The sequence below is a fragment of the Hoplias malabaricus genome, chromosome X1 (genome assembly GCF_029633855.1).
Source record: "Hoplias malabaricus isolate fHopMal1 chromosome X1, fHopMal1.hap1, whole genome shotgun sequence".
Taxonomy (NCBI): domain Eukaryota; kingdom Metazoa; phylum Chordata; class Actinopteri; order Characiformes; family Erythrinidae; genus Hoplias; species Hoplias malabaricus.
Window position 1 is genome coordinate 12,790,763 of NC_089818.1, and position 20,462 is coordinate 12,811,224.

General features: G+C 41.2%; 1 protein-coding gene across 2 annotated transcripts in view; it reads right to left on the reverse strand.

Annotated features, from left to right (window-relative positions):
* Window positions 1-20,462, reverse strand: part of LOC136675347 (rho guanine nucleotide exchange factor 4-like) — a 75,110-nt gene extending 54,648 nt beyond the window's left edge. For both annotated transcript variants that reach the window (XM_066651834.1, XM_066651833.1), the window contains exons 1-2: window positions 20,190-20,462; window positions 18,617-18,649 (exon numbers count right to left, since the gene is read on the reverse strand). In XM_066651834.1, the coding sequence (XP_066507931.1) occupies window positions 18,617-18,649; window positions 20,190-20,360 (204 nt within the window). In that variant the 5' untranslated portion in view covers window positions 20,361-20,462. The remainder of the gene's footprint in view (window positions 1-18,616; window positions 18,650-20,189) is intronic.

The window sequence follows — 20,462 nt, forward strand, 5'->3', positions numbered from 1 at the left end:
CTGTGTATAAGTGTGGGGCTGCTGTGCTTTAGACAGGGTGGGGTTTAAATTGTGTGTTAAATGGGGTGTGTGTGTGTGTGTGCTCTTTTCGGTTCTCGTGAATCTGTTTTTCTTCTCATTCAGCTCCAATTAATCTCTTCTTCTCTGTTTTCCTGTCAGAGTGTAAAACAATCACTGCATTCTGCATTCCCCTAACCGGTATGTCATCAACACACACACACTACAGTCCTTTAGCACTACACCTACATTCAGTATACACAAAATAACATCACAACAGGAGGGAGACATGGTTTTTACTTTAAATTAAGCAAACATAAAGTGAAATAATGCAAGTCATTTCAGTTTACTTCTATTGGTCAAATTAAACATGTAATTATAACACAGTAAAAAAAACCTAATCAGGGGCCTTTTTTTAAACACAAAAGTTAAGACAAAGATTTAGTGACAGCATTTAAATATTTCCATGAGATACATGTCTCATAAATTCATGTCTATACATAATCAAACATATTTATTTGTATTAATACTATATTAGGCGGCACGGTGGTGCAGCAGGTAGTGTCGCAGTCATACAGCTCCAGGGACCTGGAGGTTGTGGGTTCGATTCCCGCGCCGGGTGACTGTCTGTGAGGAGTTGGTGTGTTCTCCCCGTGTCTGCGTGGGTTTCCTCCGGGTGCTCCGGTTTCCTCCCACAGTCCAAAAACACACGTTGCAAGGTGGATTGGCGACTTGAAAGTGTCTGTGTGTGTGTGTGTGTCTGTGTTGCCCTGTGAAGGACTGCCGTCCCCTCCAGGGTGTATTCCCGCCTTGCGCCCGATGATTCCAGGTAGGCTCTGGACCCCCCGCGACCCTAAATTGGATAAGCGGTTACAGATAATGGATGGATGGATACTATATTATTAGTGTTATAATTATACATGACAATTGTAAAACCCTTTGTGTATGTATGTAATAATTACCCAAGGGTGACACTGAGCATGTTTAACCAACACCACACAGACCTTGAACGGTACAAGGATCTGTTAGTTATGAGAACTTTGACCTGACCTTAACACACACACACACACACGCACGCACGCACACACACAAACACACACACACACACACAGAGGACATGAGTGAATGTGAACAGAGACATTCATATAATATGTGAGTTTACATGATTCATTCATTACCAAGGTGATCACCATAACACACACTTAACTTACGCAACACACACTTAACTCCCGCAGCACACTCTCTTTTCCTGTGCCAACATACCTTCCAAACAAACACAGCAATACACCTAACACAAGACAATATGAACATCTCCTTAACATCTCTGTAATTCCCCCTTAATATCCATAGCTCCTCCTTAACATCCCTGTATTTCCACCTTAAGAACCCTGTAGTGTTTTTGTATTACTCAGTGATGTATTACATAACACAAGTTCCAGGGCAAAGATTTATGACCTAAAAGATACAAGTCTCGCCATAACTTAAAGAAATCTAGATATTATAAAGTACATAAACACAAAACCACACAGAGAACATCTGGCACAAAAACAGGTAAAAACATATCTGCACAAAAATACACACAGAGCTGTAAACAAACAGGGAAGAGTTAAGAGTGTTTACCTCAAAGAAGCTGCGTAGAAAATATATCACACTCAGCATAGCGAGAGAATCATGGAGACAACTTTCTCTCTCCCTCTCCCTCTCTCTCTCTCTCTTTCTTTCTCTCTCTATCTGCCTCTCAGTCCATGTCCCTCTTTCTCTCCCTTTCTCTTTCTTCTTTTTAGGCTGTCTCTCTCCCTTGCTCCTGCCTGCTATTGCATGCTCTCTTGTTGCTATTTTGGCAGGAGGGAGAGAGAGAGAGAGAGAGAGAGAGAGAGAGAGAGAGAGAGTGAGGGAGGGACAAGGATCAAAATAAAGAGAGATAAAGAGCAGAAAATGAATGAGTAAAGAAATATGAGGGAGAGAGAATGTGTAAGAGAGAAAGAGAAGTTGGCAGAGACACAAACAGATAGACAGATCAATCCAAATCCTGCTTACTGTAAAGATGCATCATTTGTGTGAGCTTATAAACACACACACACACACCTATACACAGACAAACAGCTAAACACAGACAGTTCTTTCAGATTATAATTAATGAAATATTTCATTCTTAAAACTGAATCAAAGCTTAGTCGTTTATTATAAATTTGTTTCAATTTGTCTTCATTACCCTCCATAGTAATAATAATTTATTTGTAATTTTATAGTAATGATTATTTTGTTTTTATTTAATTTATTCATTCATTCATACTCTGTAAGCACTTATCCAATTCAGGGTCGCAGTGGGTCCAGAGCCTACCTGGAATCATTGGGCGCAAGGCGGGAATACACCCTGGAGGGGGCGCCAGTCCTTCACAGGGCAACACACACTCTCACACATTCACTCACACACACGGACACTTTTAAGTCGCCAATCCACCTACCAACGTGTGTTTTTGGACTGTGGGAGGAAACCGGAGCACCCGGAGGAAACCCACGCAGACACAGGGAGAACACACCACACTCCTCACAGACAGTCACCCAGAGCGGAAATTGAACCCACAATCTCCAGGTCCCTGGAACTGTGTGACTGCAACACTACCTGCTGAGCCACCCTTATTTAATTTACTGTTACTTTAATGTAAAGTTCTTGAATATGCTGCAGCTGGAGTAATTCCCACACACACACACACACACACACACACACACACACTGCCTCCTGGAGACACACCTGAGCAAGACACACTTCTATTCACACTGTGGATGGTAGAGTGCGTGGCTGAGTGGCTCCCTCTAGTGTCCAGAAAAGGCGTGTGCAGGGAGACTGGTAAATATTGCAAGCCACTTCTTCCTACACTCTCACTGTCCATTGTCTCAGTTCCACTATCCACTCACTGTCCCCTCTCTCAGCTCCACTGTCCACTCTGGTCACTCTGTAGTTCCACACTTTCACACTGTAATCCATCAGTAGTTCTGCACACTTTGTTAGCCCCATTTGTCCCCATGTTCCTCAATGCTCAGGACCCCCTCAGAGCAGGTTTGATTTGGGTGGTGGATCATTCTCAGTGCTGCACTGACTGACGTGGTGGTGGTGTGTTAATGTGTGTTGTGCTGATAAGAGTGGATCAGACATAGCAGTGCTGCTGGAGGTTTTGGCTTCACTCCCTTGGTTGGACGGCCCCGATTCTCTCGAAGAAAATGGTGTTTTTGTCTCTGAGTTCAGTGTTTTGGTTTACAAAACGTATTCATTCTTCAGTTCAATACTTTTTTGGCCCCATTTTGACGCCATACTCCACACATGGAGATCAGAGCGGAGGAAGAAAAAAAATCTTCGCTCCAGTTTGTTCCGCTCTCCAGTAAAGAAGAGAAGACAAAGAGAGGGAGATTAAAGGCTGAGAGAGTGAAGGATTCTTTGATGAAAGTTGCTCTGGAAACAAAGCCCTGAACTTTCCACAAGAGCAGCAGCAAAGTTTCTCCATTCAGACTCAGCGAGACGCAGTGCTTCTCAGCCAGTCTCCTGATCATCAGCCCTGAATAAAAGAGCTGTCAAGTTTTAATGACTGCCCCCACCACCCGCTCCTTTCACACATAGACACACACACACACACACACACACACAGAACTACTCACTTTTTTTAAGTTTACTTTCAGCAGTCAGATGAAACTGTAACCAAGGAAATCTCTCTCCATTACTTGCATCTCTCTCTCTCTTTCATTCTCTTTCTCTCTTCTCTCACTCTCTAACTCCACAACATCCTTTCAATCTTCCAACAAATCATCGCTGGAGCTCATCATGCTTGGAGTAGGCCACCAACTACTAATTCTGTTACAACAATTAATAACAGTCAGGGAGGGTGAGAGAGAGAGAGAAAGAAAGAAAGAAAGAGATACCCAGTAAACAAAAAACATCCCTTGACGTTCAAATTAGGTCTAAAAATAGTCAGTCCATCAAGTCTGTATTTTAAATGTCATCCAAAATCCATCTTAATATGTCAGTTAAGTGATGGCCAATTAATAACATCAATGGACGTTTGGACCAAAATTGTTTTATTCATCTTTTCAACGTCTGTGTTTGAACGTCTCTTCAACTTTCATTTTAAACATTAAGAAATGTTGATTAGATGGCAGTCATTACGTTATTTCAGTATTATCAACAGCTAAATATTTACATGCATGTAATGGACCTGTGTGTGTGTGTGTGTGTGTGTGTGTGTGTGTGTGTCTTGGAATTCATTACACCATAACTACATTACAGTGAGCTTCCATCTTAAGTTCACCTAACTTGTAGCTACATGCACTGACTATATTGTCATATACACCCACTATGATTGAGTGGTCATGGTAGGTTTGCTGAATATTATGATTATTTGCAAATTATTAGCATAATTTCTCCCTTGTCCATTAATGGAAAGGAGCTGCTTTAAATATTTATTTGAATAGTGGGCCATTTTCTATAGTGTTACTTGAGGGTTTACACATTTAAACTGAATATAATCCAATACTGTGCTGAAAACAAAACAAATAATACAGTCCTATAATTCTGTAATCACATTAAAATAATGATTGAAGACATGAGAGACCTAATGGATTTCATAAGTTTGCAGTTCACCCCATAATCAGATTACCATAAATATATCATTAAAATATCAGAAGTGCTATGTATTTCGTTTTCACTGAAACCTAATATTTTAAACTATATAAATAGTAGAGGGTGTCTAGTTCTGTTGGAGAGAAACTATGCCCTTTTTTCAAATCACAAAGGCTGCCTTTCCTATACTCGACTTCCCACAAAACATAGATCGCCCACTCGCTGGTTTCTGCCCACTTGCTGCGTACGCCCCTCCCACTTGCTGGCCTCTGGCCTGCAGAGATATGTAGTTGGATATCAGGTGTTCCCTTTAAGTGTGTGTTTGTAAGTGAGTGAGTGAATATGTTAGAGTATGTTAGCAACTGAGTGACTGGGTGAGCCAACATCATTGGATACACACCTAGTCACAAGGATGGTGGTGTTGAGTGCCCACTGTCCCCGTCCATCCACTAAACACCACTAAAATAAACACCACTTAATCAGACACTAAATTACACACTACAGAAACAAGAACAAATACAAGGTTCCTTTCAGGTTGCAGTGCCTAGTGGGACATACTTCACTGTCCACTGACCAACCCCCTGCATTCAACTGCCTTCAGCACTAACTCCCAAACCCCTACACTACTACAGCCTGGAACTTGGTAATGATATTAATACATGGCTTTTAAAGGGTTAAATTCTGCTCATCTGAATGGCCCCTGGCTATGTGCTGCACTCAAGGCATTCACTTGAGGTTATTCACTGCTGTTAAACCTGTCCCTGGTTTTATAAACACACACGCACACACACACACACACACACACACACACACACACTCCTATTAATCATGCCAGACTGGTCAAACATTCCCACACACCTCTATTAAACACATCCATGGTGCCGGCGTTGGTGATAGATTCTGGATCAAACGCACCACTCCAACTCATCACTCCCCCTATTCCACACACCAGAGGAACAAAATCTAAAATCTAAATCTAAATCCAAATCTAAAATCTAAAAGTCAGAGAACAAAAAAATTGGTTTTGCAATAAGTAAGTTGTATAAGAGGGGGGCACAGTGATGCAGCAGGTAGTGTCGCAGTCACACAGCTCCAGGTGACGGCCTGTGAGGAGTGGATAAGCGGTTACAGATAATGAATGAATTAATTAATTAAATTTGTATAAGAGCTCAACGCACATAGACATATCATAGACATAGGCACATAGATCGATGGCATGACCACTGGGATTCGAGATGTTTTCCCTTTATATATTTTTCTAAATGTATTATCCATGGCCAGTAACACCCCCGACCTGTCAGTCTTCCCCTAACAACCACATGAGGGCGGAGGTGAGTATATGCCTCCTCCAAGAACCTCAGAGGCTAACCCACTGCACCAGAGGACAACGTACAATGACTAGATCTGTCATTTCAGCCAACAGGCAAGTGCCAGGCGGCCACCCTACAACCCAGAAACTGAGGTCAGTTGTGCTCAGTAGGACTCCCCCACCCTGGAGGCAGCACCCGGATCCAACCCACAGCCTCCTGAAGATAGAGCCAACGCTGGATTCCAGATTCTTGACAGAACTCATATTTCACATTAATCAGAGCATGGGGACAGTGTGGGATTAGCCAGAATATCCACATAACACTCATCAGAAACATCTGTGCCATTAAAAACGGTGGAATAAACACCTGGAGAGGAGCAGCACCATCCAAGACGAGGCCAACGGAGAGAGAGAGAGCCTCACATTGCTGTTCCCACACTCTCTGTGCATTTCTGGTCTGGACAGATTGTAGATCATTGTCTTTGTTCTGAGATGTTTGACAGTTATTTGCAGGCCACGGGAAATCTGGGAGAAACAGCAGAGTGAGCACAGATGTGCTATTACAGGACTTACAGATCATAAAGGATACTGTAGTGGATGTCTGTCACATTCCACATGTTCAAAGACACCTCCATATGTCTGGTTTACAGAGGGGTGTTCACTATCAGAAAAACTGTCACTGTGTTGGCACCTTCAATGAAACATATAATGTACCTTTAATTAGTGAACATAATTGTACCATATTCTATATTAATAGTATATTTTAAGTTGTTTATAGACATCCCACTGTACTGAGTGAGTTGGCTCCTTTAACCCAGGGTGAATACATTTGAATTTCTGTAAATAAAGGATTGTTTCATATTTAATGACAGTTTCTGAAATATCAGGAAGACTGGTGAAACATAACCTTAACCTGATTAAGTTTACAGTGTCGGGCACATATTTCCTGTCCATCCTGTACGCAGTGGTGTTATTTGGGGTCAGTTTGACCCCAGGGTTTTGTATCTGAATAAAACACAACAGAAATATCACACATTAAACTTTTTATTTGTTTTTTTTGTGGACAGTATTGCAGTTACTATCAGTGCTTTTCCACTACATGGGATCGGCTTGACTCAACCCGGCTCGGCCCGCTTTTAGCTGGGCGCTTTTCCACTAGCAAAGCTCCCCGGCGAAATGAAGCTTGTAACGTCACAAAACCCCATCTCTAACAGGAACCTCTGGCTTTGAAAACCACAACAACGGCTGCGGTAAACTTAGGTGCTGTTTACTCATGTGCTGTTTTTGTTTTTTTGGACTGAACATGGGTCCATGACCCAGTTCTCAGAGATCAGTTTTCCTTGTTGCACATTCGGCTTTCACTAGAGATTAAAAAAAAAAAACTGAAAAGAACAGGAGGACAATGCTGTACCCAAAAACAAAACATCATCTTTAAAAAGCTGGCCATCAGAACTGACCACCATACATTCTAATTAATTGAAAAGGACCAGCACAACCATGCAAACCATCTTGAACATGCAGAAATGAAGGACATTAAGAGACACTTTTGACTTAAAACCATGGGGGATAATTATAAAAAGCTAAATTTAATATTGAAAAGTTACGGCTGTTCCACTCTTCCAGCAACTATAAATAAGCAAAGCCCACAGTGCAGCTTCAGAGTCATGTTTCTGACGGAGCTGATGATAGCAACGGGCAAAGTTTCCCTTAAAAAGCCCAATGTTTTTGTCCTGGCAGAGACAGTAAACCAGGACAGCTGCTCGTCCCTCCACCCCGAAACCCCAGCACTGAGTTTATTTAGATGTGATGCAACACACACTGGTCCCTAAGAGAAAGACAGCGGATACAAGCTGTTAAGGCGTCTCAGGAGAAGGCGTAGTGGACGAACCTCCTCAGTCTGGAACAAATCTCAGACACATACAGGGCTTTATACGGCACACTCATAACTGCAATTAAAATGATAACAAGATATATGATACAAGAGGTATATTTTTACTGATGTGTTGAATGGTTACAAGCTCTTGTTCAAAAACATGTAAAAACAGGTGAATAATCAGATATTCTTAGAGCGGCCTCTGTATGAGGAATATCAGAGACAATCAAAGATAATTTCACCCAGTAAGAGATCATTCTCTACAGTGTTTACTCTAAATCCTGTCCTGACCACCGAGAGACACAGATGAAAACTGGAAAAACTCAAAACGAAAAACAACAGCTGCCCCATGGCAGACAGTAACAGCTGCTGGACACTAAACTGGACACAGCCACACTTTCCACTGTTCAAACTAATCTGTGTGTGTCCAGCCATTCCCTGAAGAGAAATGAGGAGTGGACACTGTCCCTGGGTTTGGAGACCTTTGAATGGTCTGATATTACAACCACATTCTTCCATCAGGATCTAAACCAGCAGGTAGTTTCGCAGTCACACAGCTCAGAGGTTGTGGGTTCAAGTCCCGCTCTGTGAGGTGTTTGGTGTGTTCTCCCTGTGTCTGCGTGGGTTTCTTCCGGGTGCTCTGGTTTCCTCCCACAGTCCAAAAACACATGTTGGTAGGTGAAGTGGCGAAAAAAAAGTGTCCGTAGGTGTGAGTGAATGTGTGTGTGTGTCGCCCTGTGAAGGACTGGCGCCCCCTTGAATGAATGAATATATGAATAGAATAGAATAGAATAGAATAGAATAGAATAGAATAGGAAAAAAAATAGAAAAGACAAAAGAGTTTTTCTAGCATAAAAAGTGAACCTGTCAATCTTCTTTCCGTCTTACATTCTCTCTCTCTCTCTTACATTCTCTCTCTCTCTCTCTCTCTCTCTCTCTCTCTCTCTTTGAAAGGCTGTTATTGTGTGAAAGGCATGTTGATATTTAATCATGTAGATTTCATTTCCAGATAAAGATTTGTGGGCAAGAGAACAGCCGGAAGTGGTCAGTCTCATTCTGAAGGGACAACAAAGCGTTTTCTCCAAAAACACAGAAGTGTGGGTGGGGGGTTAAATCTTTACACATACAGCGCCCTCCATTAAATATACAATGCCCTCCATAATTATTGGCACCACTAGTTAAAATGTGTTAAAAGCCTTCATATAAATTCATTTTTTATTGCAAATGCATAATCTCACTCTGAAAAAAATTTGAAAAAAAAACAACCTTAAACTCAAGTAAAAAAAAGAAAAAATCCTGACTAACAAATAATTATTTCCCATAAAATGACCTGTTCCACAATTATTGGAACACTTAACAATTTCTTGGAAATAAATGTATTTGAACAATTTATGTCATTTCTACTGTAGTGTATAAAGTGGATCAAAGTAATTAGGAACCTTTAATTAGTAATTCATCACTTTCTGTTTCCCTGGGGTATAAATATGCTGTTACACAGAGGCCTATTTCTCCTACTCACTCTTAAACATGGGAAATACAAGAGAACACACTATTCAAGCAAAGCAGATGTGTGTCAACCTTCATAAATCAGGCAATGGCTACAAGAAAATAGCCACTCACCTGCAGATGCCCTTATCTACAGTCAGAGCAATCATCAAAAAGTTCAAAACATCTGGAACTGTGACAAACAAGACTGGAAGAGGACGCAAGTGTATCTTGCACCATGCACAGTGAGAAGGATTCTCCAACGCTCACTGTAAGATAATTGAATCAAATGATAGAATCTTGGTATTATTAGGTCTCCCAAACAACCATCAGGCACTATCTACATGCCAACAAGCTGTTTGGGAGGCATGCACAGAGAAAGACTTTTCTGAGTTATACTCATAAGCGTAAATGGGTGGAGTTTGCCAGTCGGTACTGGGATTTTAACTGGGACCGTGTGCTTTGGTCAGATGAGATCAAGATAGAGCTTTTTGGCAACAAACACTCTTAAGTGGGTCTGGCATAACACTAAGCATCTCAGTCCCCAGACCTCAACCCAATAGAAAACCTGTGGGGTGAGCTGAAAAGGAGAGTGCATAGGAGAAAACCCAGGACTCTGGACGATTTAGAGAGGTTGTGCAAAAAGGAATGGTCGAAGATCCCTCTTTCTGTATTCTCCCATCTTGTGAGGAGTTAGAGGAGAAGATTAGGTGCTGTCTTGTTGGCAAAAGGAGGTTTTATTCATATAAAGATTTAATTCTTAGTGTGATTTTTTTGTTCCCCCACCAAATAAAGATACTTGAATTAAAGCTTACATTTTTCTCTTTTTTTGCATTATTTGTCCTATATTATTTGTTTTAAAAAAAGAATTTATTAGAAGCCAAAGAACACTTCTTAACCAGGAGTGCCAATATTTATGGAGGATGCTGTACATCATGCAAAGCATCTACTGGTGGTAATGTAGACCTACAAAAAGCAGCATGACAGCACACTCCAGGCAAATACATCATTAATAAATCAAGAGTGTATTTGTGTGTGTGTAAGAGTGGAGGTGTACAGTAGAGTTGTGTAAATGTCCTGCTTCAGTTCTTGTGGCTTTGGCAAAGCACTTCAAAAGTCAAAAACTTCAAAGAAGTGTACAACCAAAATGTCACTGAACAATTGTCCAGGGTCCAGTCAGGAAATACACATGAGCAGAGGTGGGCTATGTCATTATATTATACCGTTATAAATAACATTACACTGTCCACACTATCTAAGAGTCTATCTATAACATCAATGATTACAAAATGCACAGAGCCCTTCTGAGATCACTGTTCAAATATTATAATAGTGCTCAACTGTTTCTAGATGGTTTTTTTTTACCTTTAGAGAAAGTATCTTAATTCACTGGTAGAGATAAAATGTCCAAAAAGGAATCAGCTGGAATAAGTCACTTTCACTTGTAACCTGATTGTATTTATCTGTATACATAGAAGGAGATTTTAAATGCTTATATAATCTTGTGGACTGGTCTGGAGGACTGTTATATTCAGATGGACTTCCTTAATGCTCTGCTGAAGTCAGTCAGGCTAATGCTACAAACAACAACAATCTTTAAGAACCATCATTCTGCCGGTGGGCTCAAACTTTGTCCTTCATTTCCTCACCTCAACAAAGACTGGGTTGTTAACATTTCCAGCATCGCCTATTGTAAAAAAATTATCTTGTACTGTTTTTTTTATTATTATTATTTTTTATTATTTTTTTTTTTTTTTGATTGTTTGGTTTTTTGAAGTGGTGTCAACATACAGTTGCAAGGAATTTAAGGATTTCATCATCAGTCCATAATATCATCAAAAGATTCAGAGAATCTGGAGAGATCTCTGCAAGTAAGCAGCAAGGCAGAAAATCAACATTGAATGCCTGTGACCTTCGATCCCTCAGACGGCACTGCATTAAAAACCGACATCATTCTGTAACAGATATTACCACATGGGCTCAAGAACACTTCAGAAAACCATTGTCAACAAGTTAAAACTCTACCATGCAAAACAAAAGCCATATATCAACAACACCCAGAAACGCTACTGGCTTCTCTGGGCCCAAGCTCATCTGAGATAAATATTCTGAGAAATATTGAAAATGAGTGAATATTTGCCAAAAAACAATAAAATTTATCCGTTTGAAAATTACATATCTTGTCTTTGTAGTGTATTCAATTGAATATAGGTTGAAAAGCAATTCATCATATTCTGTTTTTATTTAAGTTTAACGTCCTAACTTCATTGGAATTGGGGTTGTATTTAAACCAATCTGTAGGGACACAAACTCCTTAGCCTGACCTCATATGATATAATATCAGCTTTACGACAGGATGTTACGAGAGCTCAACCTGTTTCAGATCCCGTTTTCTGTTCTAGTAGATAATGAGTATTACAAAGTGTAAGGTTGTAAAATGGTGTAAAAAATTGTGTGCCTCTCAGACCAGAACAGACCACATTCTGAAACAATTCAGACTTCATTCTGGAACAAGAAAGCTCAATAAATATCATTACATCCAGACTGGTCTCCTCTCTTCATTTTGACATAAGAAAAGTTTACAACTGTCTCATAGCAGTGATTCACATTACAGCTCTGTCCTCACTCTCATGTCCCACTCTCTCTAGCGAACTGTCGCCCATCCTGAGAAATCTAAGAGACATTCTGTATCACAGACGGCTGTAAAATTATATCTGAAGTGGCAATGGCCTAAAATGATTTGGAAATAAACCAATATAAATGTGCAATGCAGCAATTTCAGAAATGCTCTTTATCACAAAGAAAACCAGCCACAGGAACGAGGTCAAACTCTCCTGAAACAGTAGAGGGGGAAAAAAGAAAGAGAGAAAGTGCCAGAGGAGCTCAGGTGACACTGACAGCTTGGAGGAACAGGTAAAATTTACACAGGTCTCAACATGAACCAACCAACCAAAGCCAGGGCCAAAAAAACGAGCTCCACAGGTATTTCCCAACATCCCCTTCACCAAGACATTACTGTAAATATGTTTTTTTTAAAAAACAGCCCTGGCAGCATGGTGGCGCAACACGTAGTGCTGCTGTCACACAGGTAGTGTTGCCGTCACACAGCTCCAGGGTCCTGGGGTGTGTGTCGTCCTACAATGTATTGGCGCCCCCCTCCAGAGTGTGTTACCGCCTTGCGCCCAGTGATTCAGAGTAGGCTCCGGACCCACTGCGACCCAGAACAAATAAGTGGCAAGAGACAATGAATGAATGTCATGTAATAATTCTAGTCTAATTTGATTTGTCACGGTATGTAATTTTGTTCAATAAGAAGTTGCAATTTTGTATGAATTACAAAATACAAATAAATCAAAACAAACACAATAAAATATACTAAATATTCTCAAGGGTGTCACGGTGGTGCAGCAGGTAGTGTCCACTCCGGATGACTGTCTGTGAGGAGTTGTGTTCTCCCTGTGTCTTCTGGATATTCCAGTTTCCTCTCATGGTCCAAAAACAAACATTGGTAGGTGGATTGGCTACTCAAAAGTGTCCATAGGTGTGAGTGTGTGAATGTGTGATCTCCCCTGTGAAGGACTGGTGCCCCCTCCAGGGTGTGTTCCTGCCTTGTGCCCAGGTAGGCTCCGGACCCATTGTGACCCTGATCTGGATAAAAAATTACAGATTTGAATGAATGAATCAAAATATTCTCATCTACAAAATGGGGTCAGAAAAAGTTTAGGAAAAATTGAACCATGGCCTCCCAGGTCCCTATGATCTCCATGATTCGTAGAACACGGAATCACAAAAATGAGGAATGAAAACAGGTACAGAATTCCAGGAGTGGCCTCGGATATTTGTTCGTTGGGTAGAAATTCAGTTTATAATTTTGAGATTCAGATATTTGTTTTTTTGGATAAATGGGGTGAAGGCAACTTTCCACTCCACATGTATTCAGCCTTGTCAACATAAAAGCCTTGAACGAAGCCTAAAACAGCCTAACATCTACAACAACCTACTTACAACAAAGCATGGCAAAGGTACAGTTCATTTTGTCAGCTTTACACCTCAAATTAGAACACCTCCATGAACTCTGGTTTATTCGTGTACACTCTGTGCTCTTAGTGGCGAAGTTAGCGAATGATTCAGATAGCAGAGCCATGCTGGAAGCAGTAATTTTAAAGCGGGTGCTGAGTGCTGATGTTCTGAACACAAACATTCGGGTATTCAGATAAATGTGGTTATTGATAAAGGCAACAGGGCGGCACGGTGGCGCAGCAGGTAGTGTCGTAGTCACACAACTCCAGGGACCTGGAGGTTGTGGTTTTGAGTCCCGGTGACTGTCTGTGAGAAGTTTGGTGTGTTCTCCCCGTGTCTGCGTGGGTTTCCTCTGGGTGCACCAGTTTCCTCCCCCGGTCTCATGACACATGATGGTAAGTGAATTGGCTACTCAAAAGTTTCCATAGGTGTGAGTAAATGTGTGAGTGTGTGTCGCCCTGTGAAGGACTGATGCCTCTTCCAGGGTGTGTTCCTGCCTTGCGCCCAGTGATTCTAGGTAGGTTCCGGACCCACAGTGACCCTGAATATTCAGGCTCCAGCAGTAAAAAATAAATAAATAAAATAAAATAAAGTGCTTTCCCCACTCAACATAAAAGTCATCTTCAACATAAAAGTCGTTGTGCAAGTAAAGACTAAAAATCAATCATATAAAACAGCCTAACATACTAAAACAACACACAACAAAGCAAGGCGACGCTACAGTTCATTTTGTCAGCTTTGTGCCTTAAATTATAGCAAACTGGCCAAACAGTGTAAACTTTGTGCCCTTAGTTAGCAGGTTAGCGAGCGTAGGTAGCGAGTGAAGCTGCGCTGTGAGCCACAGCGCAACCTGGAGAGAGGGATATTAAAGTAGGGGTCGGAAGAGAATTTTGTTAATGACAACAATATACACCACGAGTACACGGGGCAGTCAAAACTTTCAATAAATAAACAGTGCAATTTGCCTACTGATTGATTAATTAAATAAAAACTGCTAAACATCTATAACTATTTTTTAAAAAATTAAATGAAAAGTAAAAATGAGAAAAAGAAATCAAATGGATTTTACAGCGCCATACTCTACTTTTACCCTAATCTGGTATTTTCTTACTGATATTTATTTATGCTTCTTTTTACCTGTAATTCAATACCTTTATTCATAAATCTACTCTTTCCCTGTTGCAATCTGTTATTGTGGACTCCTGAATTCAGCCAGACTGAATCTGCAGGTTAAGACACTTCTGGCTTGAGGCATTTTGTGTAAAAGTTTTTTTTCTCTTCCAACAAAAAGTTCAGGGAAAAAAGTGCTTACATCAGATTCCTCCAACAACTGTGTTCCAGGGAGTTCAAGTTCAAGATTAAGTTCAAGTTCAAATCAAGTTCAAGATCAAACTCTAACTTTGAGCTAATGCATAAAAGGGCTTTTATACAAAAAGAGAATAATTAAAATAAATAAATAAATAAACCAAAAGCTACTAAACTTAAAATAAAATCAGCAGCACACACCTGCACAGAGGTCTGACAACTAACAATTAAAGAGACTGCACTTATTGCAAACATTGCACATAAATATGATTGCATACTGCAGATATGAGCTACTGTCTGTAGCTAGCACATTAAATAATTTCACTAGTGTCACCAAGCCACAAATAGTTTGATTAAAGCAGAAATGCCCCACAGGAATGAATTCAAGCGTGGATTATTTACAGGATTTCAGCATAAACACGGGAACCTGCTTAGACCTGCAGAATAATCTGCTCCTGCAGAACAGACACAGCTAAAACCACCACAAAAAATAAACTGAGACATATTAAAGCTGTGTAAAGCTGGTTTTGTACCTGCTCTGAAATCATTATAACACATTTACATCCACAATAACATCCTGAGATCACAGCTCACATATCAGGGGCTCAGAGAAAACCACACGGTCTGATCAACCAAGAATCATAACCTTGCGAGTTACACAAAAGTCCTGAGAAGCAAAACGTGTGCAGACAGCACGTCTCTCTAGAGAGAGAACACACAGATAACAATCCAGGACGAAGCTGTTTGTACACAGTCTGAGGATGGTTGGGTTTCAAAGACGATTACATCAAATTTCACATTGAATGTGTCTTGTTTAAGAGGACATGAGGACAATCTAACACTAGCCCCTGACCTCACTGATGTTAATGAGACTGAATGCCATCAGATCCTCACTGCAATGTTCCTAGATCAAGTGTAAACCATTCCCAACAGAGCAAAAGAGGGTTGAGGTGGAAAGAAAAACATTCCTGATTAATGTCCCTCAGTGCAGGAGAAATTCTGGATGAACAGGTTGTGCTGTTCATCCAGATGTTTAAAGTGTGTTTAAAGTGACAGTTTGTTGAAAAGTCAAATCTATTCAACTGTCAGACATCAGACAAAACAGCATCATCTCAAACAAACAACTACTGAACATTATTGGTGAAAATGTCAGTGTGGACTAATCACAGTCAAGGGGTGGAGCCTATAAACAAAATTACTTAATCCACTTCATTGATTTTGGTCAAAGAGGTGCTGTTTTTCCTCAGAAACATGTTGCTGCGCTCCGAAATAGCTTTCTTTTATTTGGTGCAGACTTTAAAAACAGTCAAATCTGATCCAACTCTATAAAAAAAGCTACAAACTGGATTCCAAAAAACTTGGGACACTAAACAAATTGTGAATAAAAACTGAATGCAATGATGTGGAGGTGCCAACATCTAATATTTTATTCAGAATAGAACACAAATCGCAGATCAAAAGTTTAAACTGAGAGAATGTATCATTTTATGGGAAAAATATGTTGTTTCAAAATTTCATGGCGTCAACAAATCCCAAAAAAGTTGGGACAAGGCCATTTTTTAACCATTGTGTGGCATCCCCCCTTCTTACAACACTCAACAGATGTCTGGGGACAGAGGAGACCAGTTTCTCAAGTTTAGAAATAGGAATGCTCTCCCATTCATGTCTAATACAGGCCTGTAACTGTTCAATCGTCTTGGGCCTTCTTTGTCGCACCTTCCTCTTTATGATGCGCCAAATGTTCTCTATAGGTGAAAGATCTGGACTGCAGGCTGGCCATTTCAGTACCCGGATCCTTCTCTTACGTAGCCATGATGTTGTGATTGCTGCAGAATGTGGTCTGGCATTATCTTGTTGAAAAATGCAGTGTCTTCCCTGAAAGAGATGACATCTAGATGGGAGCATATGTTGTGCTAGAACCTGAACATAGTTCTCTGCATTAATGGTGCCTTTCCAGACATGCAAGCTGCCCATGCCACAAGCACCCATGCAACCACATACCATCATTGATGCAGGTTTCTGAATGGAGCATTGATAACTTGGGTTATCCTTGTCCTCTCTGGTCCGGATGACATGGTGTCCCAGTGTTCCATAAAGAACTTCAAATCGTGATTCATCTGACCACAGAACAGTCTTCCATTTTGCCACACTCCATTTTAAAAGACCCCTGGCCCAGTGCAAAGGTCTGAGCTTGTGGAGCTTGCTTAGAAATGGCTTCCTCTTTGCACTGTAGAGTTTCAGCTGGCAACGGCGGATGGCACGGTGGATTGTGTTCACTGACAACGCTTTCTGGAAGTATTCCTGAGCCCATTCTGTTATTTCCTTGACAGTGGCATTCCTGTTTGAGGTGCAGTGACGTTTAAGGGCCCGGAGATCACGAGCATCCAGTAGAGTTTTACGGCCTTAACCCTTACGCACAGCAATTGTTCCAAATTCTATGAATCTTCTGATGATGTTATGCATGGTTGATGATGATAACTTAAAAGTCTTTGCTATTTTATGCTGGGTAACACCATTCTGGTATTGCTGCACTATCTTTCTGCACAACAATGGTGGAACTGGTGATCCTCTTACCATCTTGGCTTCAGAGAGACACTGACACTCTGAGAAGCTCTTTTTATACCCAATCATGTTGTCAATTGACCTAATTAGTGTTAATTGTTCTTCCAGCTGTTCTTTATATGCCCAATTTCCTTTTTCCAGCGACTTATTGCTACTTGTGCCAACTTTTTTTGGGATTTGTTGACACTGTGAAATTTTGAATCAACATATTTTTACTTTAAAATGTTACATTTACTCAGATTAAACTTTTGATCTGTCATCTATGTTCTATTAAGAATAAAATATTGACATTCACCATCTCCACATCATTGCATTCAGTTTTTATTCACAATTTGTTTAGTGTCCCAAATTTTTTGGAATCCGGTTTGTAAATGTCTGTTACATGTCCCCTTATATTTGAAGCATGATTTTTATAGCACTGTCCTGAAATTAAGGGGATGAATGTTTCCTACCCTCCTCCAAAAGTTATATAGTGCAGTTCCTGCAGTGCTGGGTCTGGTATAGCAACAGAGGCTCTATTCTCCCTATGACAGCTTAGGGGAGCATCACAATGATTTTGAGGCTGCAATATTAAACTAAAAATACTACTGGTCAACCTAATTTCATTTATAATTTGTTCAAATCACATGAGAGGAAATGGTATCTTCTTGCATGGTGACATTGTCTTTATTTCATGTGTTTCTGATTCTGGAAAAGTGCACTGTGGTATAATTAGGGTTTTAAATACTACTTCCTACCTCCCTTTGTACTGTTGATTTGATTTTGAACAGAGAAAAGCTTTCAGATTTTTTATTAATTTAGAAAATGTGGCACAGATTTACTAAACTGCGGTTAGAGCTCAGGAGAACCATTCTCAACTCTCACACAGAGATTTAGGTTTAGGGACGTGGTCTGGGTCAGAGGAACATCCACAGAACTCCAGAACCCAGGGTTCTGGGGTTGTCTCTTCAGTGGTTCAGTGCCAGACACTTACCCCACCGTCCAAACGAGCAATCCATCAGAACAGGCCCTGTCTCCAATTGTTCTAAAATGGATTTATCAGAGCAACGTTAACTATTTCAGCAGTGTGTGTTCTGACCCGGTTCTATCAGACTAGCATTAACTATTTCAGCAGTGTGTGTTTCCGCTCACCACTCGTCCTTCCTCAGTTCTGACCCCTGCACACCGGGAACACCACAAAGAGTTCTGGAGACTGTTTTTGGAGACCAAAATATTATAGCCATCACAGTGTGGCCCTCAGATCCTTATACTGACCATTGCTCCTTCAACACCAACTTCAAGTACTGACCATTCACTCACTGCCTGATATACAACCCACCCTCAACAGGGGGCGCTGTAAACGATTCTCAGGAGAACCATTCTCAACTCTCACACAGGGTTAGAAACGTGATCTTTGTGAGGGACACAGGTGAACTCACCTGTAAACAGGTGATCTGAAGACAAGTAAGAGTCTTACCTGAGTCAGAACCGGACACACTCTTAATCTCCTCTGAAAGAGAAAAACAAAAACAAGGGGTAAATGAAAGTGTTTTCCTCTCTCTCTCTCTCTCTCTCTCTCTCTCTCTCTCTTTCTTTCACTCTTTCCTCGTTTCACTCCTTCACTCTTCCAGTTCTCACAACAGTATCATGTTCAAGAGAGAGAAAGAGAGAATTGAGAGTTTAAGGAGGAAAGAATGTAGAAAGGGAGCATGAGAGACAGAGATAGAGGGAACAGGGCGTGGAGAGAAAGAAAGAGAGAGAGAACAAGAACAAAGAGAGCAGAGGGACAGAGACAAATAGAGATTTGGGTGATGTAAATACAGAGAGGGAGAGAAAGATAAATGAGAGAGGAGAGTTAAACACCCCCTGTGTTCTCTGGAAGATCATGAGGCTGAACACCATCAGATCCTCACAGCAGTATACCCTTGCCTACTGTAAGAGCAGAGGCTGAAAACACACATTCTCATTCTCTTTAACAGCAGGCTGAAGAGTGAAAGGTAAAAGTTCCTTCACTGAGGGTCTCAACCCCCTCAGCTCTAATTTTAAACTCTGTAAACCCCCTGCATGCTTCAGAACACACTCACACACACACACACACACAATAAGAGATAAATGTGTCCAGTCTGTAAATAAACTGAGCTAAGGACGAGCTCAGAATCTGATGCTGAAAAGTGTCCTGTGACGAAGTCCATGAGAATCCCAAGGACGTCCTGTGAGTCCAGTAAGCTAAGAGGTGGAGTTAGGTCTTTACAGATTGGACTGGTTTCTCCAGCTCATCCCACAAGGTCTGGACCGGACTGAGATCTGAGGAATCTGGACACGAGTCGACACCTGGAACTCGGTTCTGTTCCTCAAAGTGTTCCTGAACAGAGTTTGCAGTGTGGCGCTGAGAGAGGACACTGCTGTTAGGGCCTACCACTACAGTGAAGGGTGCAAGGTTTAGGGACGTGGTCTGGGTCAGAGGAACATCCACAGAACTCCAGAACCCAGGGTTCTGGGGTTGTCTCTTCAGTGGTTCAGTGCCAGACACTTACCCCACCGTCCAAACGAGCAATCCATCAGAACAGGCCCTGTCTCCAATTGTTCTAAAATGGATTTATCAGAGCAACGTTAACTATTTCAGCAGTGTGTGTTCTGACCCGGTTCTATCAGACTAGCATTAACTATTTCAGCAGTGTGTGTTTCCGCTCACCACTCGTCCTTCCTCAGTTCTGACCCCTGCACACCGGGAACACCACAAAGAGTTCTGGAGACTGTTTTTGGAGACCAAAATATTATAGCCATCACAGTGTGGCCCTCAGATCCTTATACTGACCATTGCTCCTTCAACACCAACTTCAAGTACTGACCATTCACTCACTGCCTGATATACAACCCACCCTCAACAGGGGGCGCTGTAAACGATCATCAATATTTTTCAATTTGGTATCGGTTTAATCTTGTGGATTGTACAGAGAAACAGAAATGAAAGGTTCTCTCTTTCTCTCTTGCTCAAATAAACACTGTTAGAGAGAGAGAGAGAGAGAGAGAGAGAGAGAGAGTTTTCTCACCTGGCAGAGTTTAACTAGAGCCCAGCAGAAGATGTAAGCAGAGAGAGAGAACTTGGCTCTCATGTATCTCTCTGGCAAACACGACAGGTGGAGAAGAGTGTGCTCTATTTCTCCACTCTCCTCCTCTCTGCTCCCTCCGTCCTCCTCTCTGCTCCCTCCGTCTTCTTCCATCTCTGGAGTTTATCCGAGGAAAGTTATCACCCTTTCAGACTCCTTCTCTCCGGATCATTCCCCGCACATCTTCACCTCCATATCTCCCTATGTTTACTCCGT